Genomic DNA, 14687 nt, shown 5'->3' with positions numbered 1-14687 from the left:
ATTGCATTGCTAGCGGGAATTGTATATTTCAATTTATTTTTTAAACATTTCTTTTTTTAAAATTGATTTCAGAGAGGAAGAGAGAAGGAGAGAGAGATAGAAACATCAAATAACGAGAGAGACAGATTGATTGGCTGCCTCCTGCATGTCCCACATTGAGGATCAAGGAATCAAACCGTGACCTCCTACTCCATAGGCTGATAGTCACTGAGCCATGCTGGCCTGGCCATATATTTCATTGTAAAAGTGACCAGAATGCTGCCTTTGAGCTTGAGTGTGTGGAGAATCAAATTTTTAAGTGAGCCCATTCTTGGTTTCTGAGTCACATAAGCTTAAAATGTTAATGGTGCCCAGGAGAACTGGAGAATTCTTGGGTCTATCGGGACTGTAGATCTGTGGAAGGAAATGAGCACCATGTTAATCTTTCTGCTCTGAAAATGTTTGCCTTCTGTTAGGATTTTATTCTAGGAAATCCAATTAATTAAATTTTATAAGCCAGAAAATAGTAAGGGCTGGAAAAAGAGCATATTTATTAAGGAGAGCTTGTGTCAATTAAAAAGACGTGCTGCACACACTGAGGAAATACAGCATCTGTTCTGATAAGATTTTATTTTGAGTTGTTTAAACTATAAAAGACGGGCAGAGGGCCATGTAATTCTCTCTATGAACATGCTTTTCAGGGTTCAGTGTCTTTGTCGTTGGTGTGGCCGATGTGGAGTACAACGAGCTTGCCAATATTGCCAGCAAACCAAGCGAGCGGCATGTGTTCATTGTGGACGACTTCGAATCTTTTGAGAAGATAGAAGACAACCTCATTACATTTGTCTGTGAAACTGCCACCTCGAGTAAGTCATGGTCCGCATGGGACCATAATCTCACTTGTTTTGAAAAATAACTACTTGGTAGGCCATTCCTTATCCTATATGGGATCAAGCCTGTACATAAATAGATCCTGGGAGATCCCTTGAGGACCCGATGAATCATTGTTCCTATTGAGATTGTGCTAAATGTGTGCTTGTCAGAGGTCCATTTTAAGCTTTGAAGATGTAATATATTCCTTATATGGAAATAAAGTGGTTTTAACACATCCTTTCCCCACCATCCCATGCCTGTGACATTTGAATAAATTAATCTTCAGCTTCAGGAAAACATTTATAGAAGCATTACTGTGAGATGAAGGTTTTCCCCTATTAGTAATCAATTAGTGTTTGTTCTGACAACATCTGTGCTTCAAGGGAGCAATGAGAAAACTGACTTGTACGTGTGTGCTCCATAGAAATTCATTCGGTTCCCATTTGTCTTTTTGGTAGATTTTTCTCCTTATGCCAAGATCTCAAGTTCAACTTTTAAAATACAGTGAAGGTCAAAATGTTCATTATTTTTGTCAGTTTATCCTCTTCCCCATCCATTGGCACTGATTCCTGGGGCATTAGATTATGGAGGCAGTTATGCAGCTAGTCTAGACTTTTGATCCTAGGCAGGGCTATGATTTGCAAGTGTTACAGTTTCCCCTATTAAACATTACATTGAATCCTCAGAGGTATGGGAGAGATGGCAATAGTAAGCAATGGTCAGTACTTGACTGTGAAAACTGACCTTGAAACTCAGAAAGGAGCTGAACTGGTGGAAGGTTGGCAGGGGACTACAGTTGTCTCATATCCACTCCCAGAGGTCCTGAGATTCCTGGCTCTGGGGAGCCAGTGAGAAAAGTGCTGTAGACATGTAATTGTTACGTGATGTTTGGTAGGCAAGCTTGGCAGAGAACAGAAGAGGGTTCGATAGGGACATACTCTTCTTGCCTTTGCATAAATCTGAAATTCCCTGGGTGGGAGAAAAAAAGTTTTTTAAGCTATTTAAAAACATCTGAATTTCCCTCCTTTCATTGTATTTTACTATTCTTAAGAACACTGTAGAATTCTAATTGGGCTGGAGAATGTTCAGAAAACATTGTTAATGCTGGTCAGTAGTATAATTTCTCCTACATATGGGAAGTCTACAAGAAATCCATTACAAAAAAAATAGATCAATGTTAGTTTTTGTAAATGTGTGAACAGTTTCATCATTTGATACATGCATATCGCTGATTTGTGTCCATACGCAATGTTTGTATATCGTGTTGGTGAATCATACTTAAAGAACACTGTCTATTGCAGATTGCCCTCTCATTTATTTGGATGGCTACACCTCACCAGGTAAGCATTTATAAACTTGGGCTAATTTGTTTCAGGGTTTAAGCCCTAAAATAATTTAAATGACCTCTGTCAACATTTTATTTTCTGACGTGAAGGTTTTAAGATGCTTGAAGCATACAACATTACAGAGAAGAATTTCGCTTCCGTCCAAGGCGTCTCCTTGGAGTCAGGGTCTTTCCCCAGCTACTCCTCCTACAGGCTGCAGAAGAATGCCTTCATCAACCAGCCCACAGCGTAAGTGTGACTGACAACAGGAGGGTCTTTTTCAGACAATGATGGTTTTTTAGGCTCTTGAAATCCTGGAACTTTAGGTTGGTCAGAAGGCTCCTTATGCATGACCTGGCTTAATGTCCTTAAATGCAGTTGGGCTAAGTGTCTTCCACCAGGTCACACAGGTGATGAGGACTCCAGCCTTGCTCTTCTCAAACCTCAGCATCTCACCCTGGTTCTGCAGGGTTATGGGTTCCTGGCCCTTTTGAATTCAAGGCGAGGATCACAGCTATGCATTTTCCAAGGGAGGCTGTTTAAACAGGAAGGCGACTTCTTATTTGGGATGTTGCTCGCTGTGGGGCAGAAGGGCCACTGGAATAGGTGCAGAAGGAGAGCAGCATTCTTTTCTGGGGTTCAGGACCCCCAGAAGATGAGAAGCCTCACAGCTCTGCTTGTCCGCCTTCCGAGAGGCGGCGGTTGGTTTTTATTGGCCGAACTGCCGGCTAGCTTTTATTTTATCCTCCGTGCAAGTTTGCACCTAGGAACCATAACCCAAATATGTATTTTTTTATTCATTAGAATGGAAACATTTTAATCTTGAGAAGTATGTGTTTGGCAACTTAGCGAAAAGAACACGAAGAAATAAAGCTTTCAGTAACTGAGGACGGGGTCAGAAAAGGCTGTCTGAAATGTGAATCGCTCTGGGAAAGCTGACGAAAAATTCAGGCTAAAACCGAAACTAATTTCTCTTAAGGAAGCAGAGAGCGTCTTGTAGTGTGGCCACACTGGAAGTTCCTGACTGTTTGATGGTCAACCAGATCAACCAATTTTAGGGTTTTCAGTAAACCTTCAGTCCCAGTATTTAACTTTCAGTCACCTCAAGATTTGATACCTACCTTTAAAATAATTTATTTTATTTTATTGATTTCACAGAAGGAGGAAGGGAGAAAGGGAGGGAGGGAGGGAGGGAGAGAAACATCAGTGATGAGAGAGAATTACACTGGGGATTGAGCCCAAAATCCAGGCATGTTCCATGACTGGAAATTGAACCGTGACCTTCTGGTTCATAGATCGACGCTCAGCCACTAAGCCACCTCAGCTGGGCAATACCCACCTTTTTACTCGTAATAGCTTACTGTCCTCTTATGAGTCAGAGCTTATGGCTGAAAGAACTATAAATGCAATTCAATCTCCCCCCGCCCCCAACCAAGGACTCATTAACTGAGAAAGAAGAAGAAAAATGGGCAAGATTAGACATAAATGAATATGGAGGTGTTATTTTTAACATGGGATATGATGAAGACAGTCGGTTTTTGAGCACACAGAAGCTATTATGTCTGCTTGCCCAGAACACATGTTTAGGAGGCAGAGCTGCATCATATAATATTCCAGAAGTGCCAGTGGTGTGGCTGGTGCAAGGGCTTGAGAACTCAAGAGACATTCTGGGCCCTCTGTCAAGGTTCACTAAAGAATAGGTTCTTCCCCGTCTGAGAGCTGATGATCAAGGCCCTTTTCCTGCCTTCAGAAATAACGTGTTATTCAATAGTCTCAGACAGAAAACCATCAATTTAGCTTCCATGGTTCCCCTGAATAACGATGGAGTCAACTTTGGGAGGACAGATGGAACCACATGTTTTTGTCTAACAGCCTTAGAACAAAGAAGCATTTCCTTTTAACTGAATTCCATCCCTTTATCAGCACTAAACGTTTGCACATGTACATGACCTTAACATTTATTACTCGTGTTCTTTTTGGGAACATGTAAGCTTCTGGAGATTATGTAATTTATTTATTTCCAGGGAGGAATTTGGAAATGTAAAAACTACTAGAGAAAGCGAGGGATAAATTAAAACCTTAAGCTATTTTATAATCTAATACCCCTGACACTGGGAATTAAGTATATTTAGTGAGATTCTTTTTCTTTAAGGTACATCCATAGGTATACTGTTTATCACTCTAAAATTATTATGTAATTTTGCAATTGTGTATGTGTCTAGAAAAAATTAGTTGTTAGGATAAAAGACCATTTGGCAATTTCCCAGACTTCTGTGACTTTATCAGATTATAAATAATCTATTACTACTTACATAATGGACCTTTAGTGCTTGTTCTTTTGATGTCTTTCCTAAATTTTCCTCCTTCTAATATGCTGCCAGATTATTATAAATGACTTCTAAAACTACCCATAATAAGATCCTGGTCCAAAGATTTAAAATATCCTCTATTTCTGATGAGAAATTTTTACTAGTGAATTCACTCATTTGTTTTATCCACAGAGATTTACACCCGAATGGACTCCCTCCTTCATACACGATTATATTATTGTTCAGACTCCTCCCAGAAAGTCCCAATGACCCTTTTGCAATTTGGCAAATCACAGACAGAGACTACAAACCACAAGTTGGAGTGATTGCAGATCGTAAGGATTTTTATCTTATTTTAAGGCACAGGTGTACATATTATTGATTAGGTTTTCTCTTTTCTTCTCTTTTTAAGAACCTTCTGAATATGCAGAGTGGGGCAAAAGTAGTTTATAGTTGTGAACATGAGAAACACAGGGTTTATTTTTGTACTATTCATTCATTATTGTATTCTTTTCCATAATACCAACTATAAACCTACTTTTGCCCCACCCTGTATATATGCTTTTGTGTTTAAAGTTGTTAAAATGTAATTTATCAGTAAATATTTTAATTGTGTTTTATCCCAACTAAAACTATTGAATTTTTTAGTCAACTTACCAAAAAAAAAGAATCATCATGAATACTTTCAATATAAAATATACCAGGCATGTGATTTAATAACAATTATGTATTAATTACAGCTTCTAGCAAGACATTATCATTCTTTAACAAGGATACAAGAGGGGAGGTGCAGACTATTTCATTTGACACAGAAGAAGTAAAGTCATTATTTTATGGAAGTTTCCATAAGGTAAATATTACCTAGTTACTTATAGAAAAAAGAATATGGCTTACTATTTTAAATTAATTTATTTTATTATTTGTTAAAATGTTATGCTACATTGGTAAAAAATATAACTATATCTTTTAAAAATAAAATCTTCTGCTAATACCTTTTCAAAATCTCAATTGTGTAGTATGTAACTACTTTTTCTATCTACCTTTTTATTGTCGAACCATTACATTATTTCATTTCCAATGCTTAATTTTTTATTTTATTTTAATTGACAGGATTATTATTTTATAAAGCCACTTCTGCTTGCTTGTTTATTGTAAAGTTACAGACATGCCAGTATAAAGGTTATCACTATCTACCAATATAATAAAGATAAATCTTTATATGATTAACATTTACATTAACACACTATGGATTTTCTAAAATATCTTGTTGAAAGTTCTTAGATGCGCTCTTATGGAATTGTCTATTTTTGTTTATCTTAGTTAATTCTTGTGTATGTCAACATCCAAGGATAATAGAGACTTCCTATAAGATTTTTAAAGGATGATTAATTGACAAAAGTACTGAAGTTTGACATATAGAGAGGAAGAGAACAAACTAGGTTAGGGATGGACTTTTTAATACCATTTCTTCATCCATTGGGCTAGCAGGAGGAATACCTCTGGTGGCACAACTGGTCTAAAATTTCTCCAGCATGACCCTCAGAAAGTTAATCTCCTATATAGAAGACAAGTATTGCCAGTTCAATTTGATTCTCAAGTGAAAACTGAAAAACTTTTGTGTATTTGAGTAGATGTAGCTGTATTTCTTGCTGATTCTATTCCTGAGAATTTGGGTTCTTTCCAGAATGCTTTTCTTATTCATGAATTAAATTCTCAGTCAGGATGGCAAGGGACTTTTCTCACAAGCTCCAAGACGCATCCAGATGTGCACATTAGCAAAACACAATGAAAGAAAACAAAGCTCTTTGAGAATAATGGCATATCCACTTCACACTTTATTGACTTCCAGGAAGTGAAGTGCGTGCAATAAAATAAATGCCTCGTTGGGAAAGAAAACTCTAGTTTGGCAAATATTATTAGCTTCAACTTCTCCTTATCCAATATTAGATGATGAATTTGGCAAAGTTCTTATGAACTTATTTTGGCTCATTGCTACACCTATTAAATTTATATTTGAGTAACCTGCTAAAAAGAACTATTTCATTTTTCCTTCCATACCCTCTAAATATATTAGAAATTTAATTTCTACTAGCCAACTAATAGCCATTTATTTTTAAATTTTAAATTTTTATTGGATCTTCATCTTACTTGAGCAAAAAAAAAAAAAAGTATTTTGCAGAGGTCTATAGCAGCAATTATTGCAAATCCAAGATCATTATATTTGGCATTGATTCTTTATTTGCCTTTATAGAAAGGTATTTGTAGTCTAGGTTTTTCTTCTTACAAGCTTTCTTTTCTCCCAAATTCTCTCTCTCTTTTTTCCATATTATGTTTCTTTTATTATTTTTTTCCTCCACCTTTTCACTATACTTTTTTCTTTCTTCCATTCCCTTATCCCATTCTTTTAACCTACTCTCCTACATCATTTATCTAGTAACAAGTTCAATCACTATTGGCTATCACATTCTTTACTGATTGAAGGATTCAAACATTCTTCTTTCATCTTCCATCTAATCTTGGAACTAAAGTCCTTCAGTCCTTGGGAAAATGAGTAGCACTCTGATTGTAGGAAATGAGTGGAAATAGCATGCAAGGGCTCTTGGGAAAGAGAGGGTAGGCTAAAAGGGCTCCAGCAGGGACTAACAGACAGCTATTGGTTCTTGAAAATTCTCTTGAAAAGTTTTTGTGTCCCCATTCTGTTGCAACCAATGACATATATCCAAGTGAGAAATTTCTATTAAGAGGTTAAAGAGGAATAGATGAAAAATAAAGTTGTAGGGAATGGCAGAGTATGGGATGGGAGATGAATTGGAAAATGTGTTTCTACTTTTTCTGCTGGTCTGTGACCAACAATGTTTCACAGTTTAGAAATGGTTTCTAAGTACTTAGGACAATGGTCTGCAGATGAAGAGCCCACTCTAAAATGTGATTATGCATGTGTTTCAAATGCAGTAAAACATGCGTAAGAGGTTGTAGCAAAACATGTTTTTAGCGTGTGCTTAGTACGGTTGACATTGAATGACCAGTATATTTGGGATGATTTTTAAAAAATATATTTTATTGATTTTTTACAGAGAGGAAGGGAGAGGGATAGAGAGCCAGAAACATCAATGAGAGAGAAACATCGACCAACTGCCTCCTGCACACCCCCTACTGGGGATGTGCCCGCAACCAAGTTACATGCCCTTGACCGGAATCGATCCTAGGACCTTTCAGTCTGCAGGCCGCCACTCTATCCACTGAGCCAAACCGGTTTTGGCTTGGGATGATTATGTTACAAATTAAAAGTCTTGATTTTGAAATAATTCTGGATACTATAATTTTTTCAAGTACTTTGTAATACTTACCTCTGAGATTGTTCACACAAGAGCCAACAAATAAGCTTTCATTCCTTTTATAATTTTTATTTTTAATTGAATTTATTCAGGTGACATTGGTTAATAAAATTACACAGGCTTTAGGTATATAATTCTATAGTCCATCATCTGTATATTGCATGTGTTCACCACCCCAAATCAAGTCTCTTTCCACCGCCTCCCATCCCTCCTTCCATCTGGCAATCACTGTACTCTCTTGTCTGTGTCCAAAAGGGTGAAGGGATTAAGCAAAGGAAACAAGTTTTACTTCTTATTAGGTAATAAGTGTCTTGGAAATGCTTGTATGATGCTGTTCGTGAATTCAATGGTAGATGACTCTGCTGTGGGCACTTAACATTTCCTTATTTTTAGTAAGCTATGTATTACTTTTATATAAATGCCATATGTAATTCATATTTACCACTTACAGATGCACTACATTAGTGTTTTGGTGCTGATTCTCTGTGGGAAAAACATTTACTGTTTAAAAAATCTCTAGGCATAGTTCTTAGGTTTATTGACTCACAGCATTTAGGGAAACTTCTGTTTCTTTTAACTTTTAGCTGAACTTTTCAAAATAATCATTAAGAGCTTACTTGAGCTGAGACCAGTTTGGCTCAGTGGATAGAGCGTCGGCCTGCGGGCTGAGGGGTCCCAGGTTCGATTCTGGTCAGGGGCATGTACCTTGGTTGCGGGGACATCCCCGGTAGGGGGTGTGCAAGAGGCAGCAGATGGATGATTCTCTCTCATCGATGCTTCTAACTCTCTATCCCTCTCTCTTCCTCTCTGTAAAAAGTCAATTTTATATATATATATATATATATATATATATATATATATATATATATATATATATATTTTTTTTTTTTTTAAGAGCTTACTTGAGTATTTGTGCTGTGATAAGTGGAAACTATCAGCAAAACTATAAACTTTAAAGATTACCTGCAACCAATCTTTACATTGTTGAGATACACATTTTATTAATTATCTGTCCTAATAGATTTAAGATTCCTAGTGTCCTCAATATCAGACAAAAAAATAAAGTTGAATCTTGATCTATTGGTTTCTAGAGCTGAATCTCTATAGAAGACATATGCTAGTTCTTTCTATGTTAGGTATTTATACAGTATGAAAGTTCTTTTTGACTGAAATTTGGAAAAAAAATATTTCTTGCCAGAAACCTCAGTTGGTAAAGCATTGTCTGATACACCAAAGTTGTGGGTTTGATCCCTGGATAGGACACATAAAAAAAATCAACCAATGAATGAATACAGTGGAAGAACAAATCGATGTCTCTATCTCTGTCTCTGTCTCTCTCTCTCTCTCTAAATCAATAAATAATATAAGAGAAAACAAATTAAAAATTCAACTTAACAAAGTCAGTGAAAGACATCCAAGGCTCTGTTTTACTGAATCTAATAATAAATTATTGGTTTATTAGCTTGTATTTGAATAGTTCTTTATAGTTTACAGAGTCATCTCATCTATATTCTCTCTGGTCATCTTAGTAATGGTCCATGGTGGGAAAATAAGGAAGTATCCATGTATGTATGGCTGAAGGAAACAGGCTTAGAGAGGTTTCCAGGGTCACTTGATTTCCTGTTAACAAATGACAAGACATTGCAACCTGGTCTTGGATTTTAGTCTAAGATGCCTCATTTGGGATGAGAACAGCTTAAAGAACACATTTTTAAACATGGATATGAAATATGAAGAAGTCAGCCAATTTTTTGGTTGTGAAAAATTTATAATGGAAACCTACGATTTTTATAGGTTCATATCGTAGTGACCTCAAAAAGTATTAAGCTTTACATCGACTGCTATGAAATTATAGAAAAAGATATCAAGGAAGCTGGAAATATCACAACTGATGGTTACGAAATTCTTGGGAAACTACTTAAAGGGGAGAGGAAATCAGCCACAGTAAGTAACACATTTTTATTTTTCTTGGTATCTTAAGATTGAAAGGGCATTTTTTAAAGCAGTAAGTGAATTTTTTTTTTCTCAGTGAGTTTTAAATTGTTAAATTTCTTGTTTGGATTGAAACTTGGGAAGCGTTATATCCAGAAAATATGCTACTGACAGAATATAATAATGTGTTTTATTGCTAAAAACAAAATAAGATGTCAAGGCAACAGAGAACATCATGCAGTCATCTTGAAACAGGATCCAGTTGGAGAGTACCACACAAATCGCTGCCAGGGTAATCAGGGAAATCTAAAATAATTCATTTTTTTTGTTCTTCAAAGAGAGTAATTGCTAATACAAATTTGCGCCATCGGGACGTTAAGCGTTTGTGGACATTGGCTGTGACCGTCACTAGAGCCCGTGCTTTCTCGCAGAGGGGCCGCCGTCTGTGTCCGAGGGCAGATCGGCGTAGAACAGCAGCCAGCTGACCGCATTACTAACAAGTTCACTGGCGCATGTTTGAGGCAGAAGCATGCCAACACTATTTACAGTTCTATTTAGTGAGACAGTTTTAAATGGAGGTTTCCACTGTACCAAGTCGTAAGAACATTAAAGTTCATATTAAATGTCAATCAATAGTCACAGAGTTCTAAAAGCAAGTCTGCTGTCTTTGGCTTCTATTAATTTTTAAATCACATTTATTTCATTTAGCTTTCTTCCATAGGCAGAATTTTCTTCTCCTAGATTCAAAAGTTGAAATTTCTATGCTACGATGAAAAACTACAAGTGCGAGTTTAATATAATTGTGATTAAAATTCAGACTTGCTATTGACTACTGTATTTTATGTTTAAATAGAATAACTATATCAGAGCTATGAAATTAGTTATAGCTAAACAATCTTTTCTTTCTTATTAAAAAAGTTTTATTTTTAAAAAGTAGAAAGATAGAGAGTATATATTACAGCTGGCCCTCAGTATCTGCAGATTATGTGTCTGTGGATTCAACAGAGGATTGAAAATAATAATAAAGAAAATTCCAAAAAGTCAACTCCTAAGCAATATAGCATAAACAATTATTTACATAGAATTTACATTGTATTAGGTATTATAAGTAACCAAGAGATAATTTAAAGTAGATGGGAGGATGTGTTTAGGTTATGCAAATACCAGGTCATTTTCCTTAACCTTAAACATCGTTGGGTTTTGGTATCTGTGCGGTCCTGGAGCTAGTCCCTCTGCAAATAACAAGTACTATATTGAAATAGTTAAGCTGAGGGTAATCAGAAAAATTATTAGTCAGCCCCTAGGTAAGAATTTATGAAAAAAAAAAAGAGCATCAATGGTAGAATAAATGCGGAATGGCTTTTGAAATTTTACTTTTTTTTTTTTTTTTTTTTTTACAAGGATAGACCATTAAAAGTTGATTTAACTGTGTTGTTTTGAAATTCTGAGTGAAATAAATTCACAGTTAAACAAAGGACTTTGTTCTCTTTGAAAAACAAAAAACTCAAACATTTCTTTTTTAGCCAAGGAAGTGAATCAGAAGTGGGAATTTCACATATGCATTTGCTTTACTGTCTCTTTGTCTCAGGCGCAGGCTTTTATGCTCTTTCCTCATGAAGTAAGGGTCCCTTTGCTCCCAAGGGCTTGCACCCTTGAGACAGAGAGGTTGGCAAAGGTTAAATTGTAGAAACGTCAAGATAAAATGTTTCTCATGCATCTTTCGCTGATGTTGCTGTTGGTTGTTTGCAGTTCCAAATCCAGGATTTCGATATCGTCTGCAGTCCAGTGTGGACCAGTAGAGACAGATGCTGTGATATTCCCTCAAGGGTAAGTACAACGGAATGGAAGCCTGTGGCAGCGTTATTAGCCCCCGGGGAGTAAGGGGTCCGGATGGGGATGGTCTGGGAGAGGAAGTAGCACTCAGCAACTTCTTCAGGATGCACACACATCACTGTGCACGCTAATCAGCGACCAGAGCTTGGGCCAGTGACCCCAACCAGGAATGGAGGTTGGATAAGACACATCTGTGAATTCTCCCTAGCAGCGAGGGTGTTATGCATAGTTAGAAAAGTCCTGCTGCGTCAGCGTGTTTGATACACCTACAGCAGACCCCTCCTGTTGTTTATAAAGTCTCAGCATTTTATAGAATAAGCCATCACCTCTCTGGATATTTAAAGTTTGGGATCAACAGTATTTGTTTTTGAGATGATGACTCACTCCCATAGTATCATTTCCCATAGAAAATGGTTACAAAGTTAAATGCTGATGATGGATTTGAAGCATTGGGCAAGCACTAAATTGCCTACATCCCCCGGATGAGTGTGCATTTATTTATTGATCACCTATTATAAGCAGGCACTATTCTATGTGCTAGAGCCACAGCAGTGAAAGGTAAATATTCTAGTGAAAGACAGGGGAAGAGAAAGTAGCTATAGTAACAAGTAGCTATAGACTATGGTATAGCCTAGAGCGAAAGTCCTAGGATGAAAAACAAATCAGGGGAAAGGGATAGATAGCTAAGTGAGTAACCACCAGCCCTCCGTGATAGGGGAGATTTAAGCAGAGACCTGAATCGGGTGAGGCAGACAATAAAGTGGACACTGGTGCGAGAGCCAGAGAGAGCTTTAAAGCCAAAGGCCCCAAGGCCACAAGGTGCCACACTATCTGAGAAATACTAGTCAGATCCGTGGGGCTGGAGCAGAGTGAATGTGGAAAGTGGGATGACCAAGGTGGGGCTTTGCAGGGCCTGGGGGGCTTTATAGGCCACGGGAAGGACTCAGGTTTTCTAAATGAAGTGGGCCTTTCTCTGACACCAGATTAGAGAAAACTGGATTAGGTAACCAGCAACCGCAGTGGCAGTTTTGTAGACATTTCTTTGTTATGGGAGGTTTCCTAGAGTGAATGTAAAATAAAGACATAAAGGAGCGAAGCAAGATTCAACCCAAGACTATTTGTAACGATAACTAAAATTATTTCTTGCACATTGGGAAACAGATTTCCTTGTGGAAATACGATAAGTGGAAGTGGAGGATGGGGAGTCGTTTTTGCCCTCAGTTCATAGGTGACCGTTCTTCTCGACATTTCAGAGAGATGAAGCGAAATGCCCGGCTCTCCCGAATGCTTGCACGTGCACACAGGACAGCGTTGGACCTCCGGGACCACCAGGCCCTGCGGTAAGGAAACTGGAAAAGCCCTCGTTTTTCCTTTAAAGCTTTGGAGTAGTCATTCTTTATTTATTTTTTAAATTTAAATCTTTATTGTTGAAAGTATTACATATATTCCTTCCTCTTTGACTCCTAGCCTGCCCTCCCAACCCCCAAGCTATGCATATATGCATACACGTTCTTTGGTTGATCCATCCCGCCCTCGCCCCCCCCCCCCCCCACACACACACACTTCCCTCCCTCTGAGATTCTGCTGTCTGTTCCACGTATTCTTTTGCATAAAATGCTTCTAGCCATCCACATTTTCTGGGACAGAGCAAGCCATATTGAAGACCACTTTTGTGGTATATTTTGGTGGAGTAATATAAGAAGAAGATGTAAACACATTTGAACATGCAGGAATGAATGAAACCGGCTTCATATTTCAGAACTTTTCTCTTAAAGACGTGAATCTGGGTTTCCATCTGTAATCACATGCTTTTGAAAATCCCTTACATCTCCTAAAACCTCCTTCTGTGTACATTATGGAACCACAGTTGGGTTCCATAGAACTATTGTTTAGAACAAGGATATGTGTACCTTATGTAGCAGACATCTCACGGGAATGAAGATGTTACATATGTGATGATATGAACCCTGGGTGAAAGTATTGGGGTTTAGAGTAACTTGAATGAGAAGATAGAGTCTATATCTATTTATGGGGGATGTGAGACCAAGAAATTGTAGGCAAAACATTGAAGATTGCAATGATATGTCTCATTAATCAACGTGAAACCCTTTGCTCTTGTCAATCCAACATCTGAGCTGGGCTGGTTTTGTGAAATGCTATTCCCCTAGGCCTTAATGGCCTCTTTTAAGAAAATGATTAATTAACATAAAACCAGCTCAGAGATTCTCATAATACCCAATTTTGCCATACAGAGGCTATAACAAATAATGTAAAATAATTTTATATTAATTATAAGCTAGCTTCTCCTGTACAGAATCAGAATGTCATTGGAATTACCATAATTTCTATCAATAGTGATTTACCTGATTTATATTTATAATCATAAAATTATATCCCAATGTGACTTAGATGTTTTTGAGAAATAGAGTTTTTTTTGAGATTCTGAGTGATCCAAGATACTCTTCTTTTTACATATTATTTCCCAATTAAGAATATATGCATATAATTCCAAAGCTGAATTTTCTCTTTACTGTATTTAAATAATGCTTGCTTTTTTTCAGTAAACCTCACATTTTAAAATAAACTTCAAGATTTTCTAACAATTAAGAAAGTTCAGAATGTGAAAATGAGAGACACTTAGGGTGTACAAAGTTTTGAAATTCCCTCTCCCCACTTATTTGTGGGATATAAAGTCTTCAGTATTTTGTAAGTAGCTGCAGAAGTATTGATTGGAGAATACGCTGCTTCTTGAAACAATTTTTATATATTGACTTTTTTCTACTCTCCTTACATTCACCCTGAAATGTGTTCTTACTGTGTATTTTAGGGAGGACCTGGTGCAAAAGGTCCCAGAGGTGAAAGAGGTATCAGTGGGGCAATTGTAAGTATATTTCAGAGTGCATTTAAATGTTCCTCTATACTATGTTAAAGTCTGGTTGTTCAAATTTCTGCTGAGGGGATATGTGACCTTGAGCAAGTCAGTTCACGCTTGGTGTGCCTTAGGCCACTATATTACCTCTGTCTTGTCTTTGGATGCCAAAATGATGGACCAGAGAAATGAATGTACAGGGTATGTCACTGCTGCAGGACTTGCACATGGG

At 37.2% G+C, this 14687-nt stretch overlaps 1 protein-coding gene across 4 annotated transcripts in view; it reads left to right on the top strand.

The window, feature by feature from the left end:
- COL12A1 (collagen type XII alpha 1 chain) overlaps window positions 1-14687 on the top strand; it is a 111653-nt gene that overhangs the window by 77717 nt on the left and 19249 nt on the right. For all 4 annotated transcript variants that reach the window (XM_084890834.1, XM_084890831.1, XM_084890832.1 and 1 more), the window contains 9 exons: window positions 681-845; window positions 2154-2192; window positions 2288-2426; window positions 4679-4821; window positions 5227-5336; window positions 9616-9765; window positions 11503-11580; window positions 12840-12926; window positions 14414-14467. In XM_084890834.1, coding sequence (XP_084746960.1) covers window positions 681-845; window positions 2154-2192; window positions 2288-2426; window positions 4679-4821; window positions 5227-5336; window positions 9616-9765; window positions 11503-11580; window positions 12840-12926; window positions 14414-14467 — 965 coding nt within the window. The remainder of the gene's footprint in view (window positions 1-680; window positions 846-2153; window positions 2193-2287; window positions 2427-4678; window positions 4822-5226; window positions 5337-9615; window positions 9766-11502; window positions 11581-12839; window positions 12927-14413; window positions 14468-14687) is intronic.

This window comes from Pipistrellus hanaki (genome assembly GCF_964339955.1).
Source record: "Pipistrellus hanaki genome assembly, chromosome: 7".
NCBI lineage: Eukaryota > Metazoa > Chordata > Mammalia > Chiroptera > Vespertilionidae > Pipistrellus > Pipistrellus hanaki.
The sequence above is the reverse complement of the archived record's forward strand: the minus strand, read 5'-3'. Positions and strand labels throughout refer to the sequence as shown.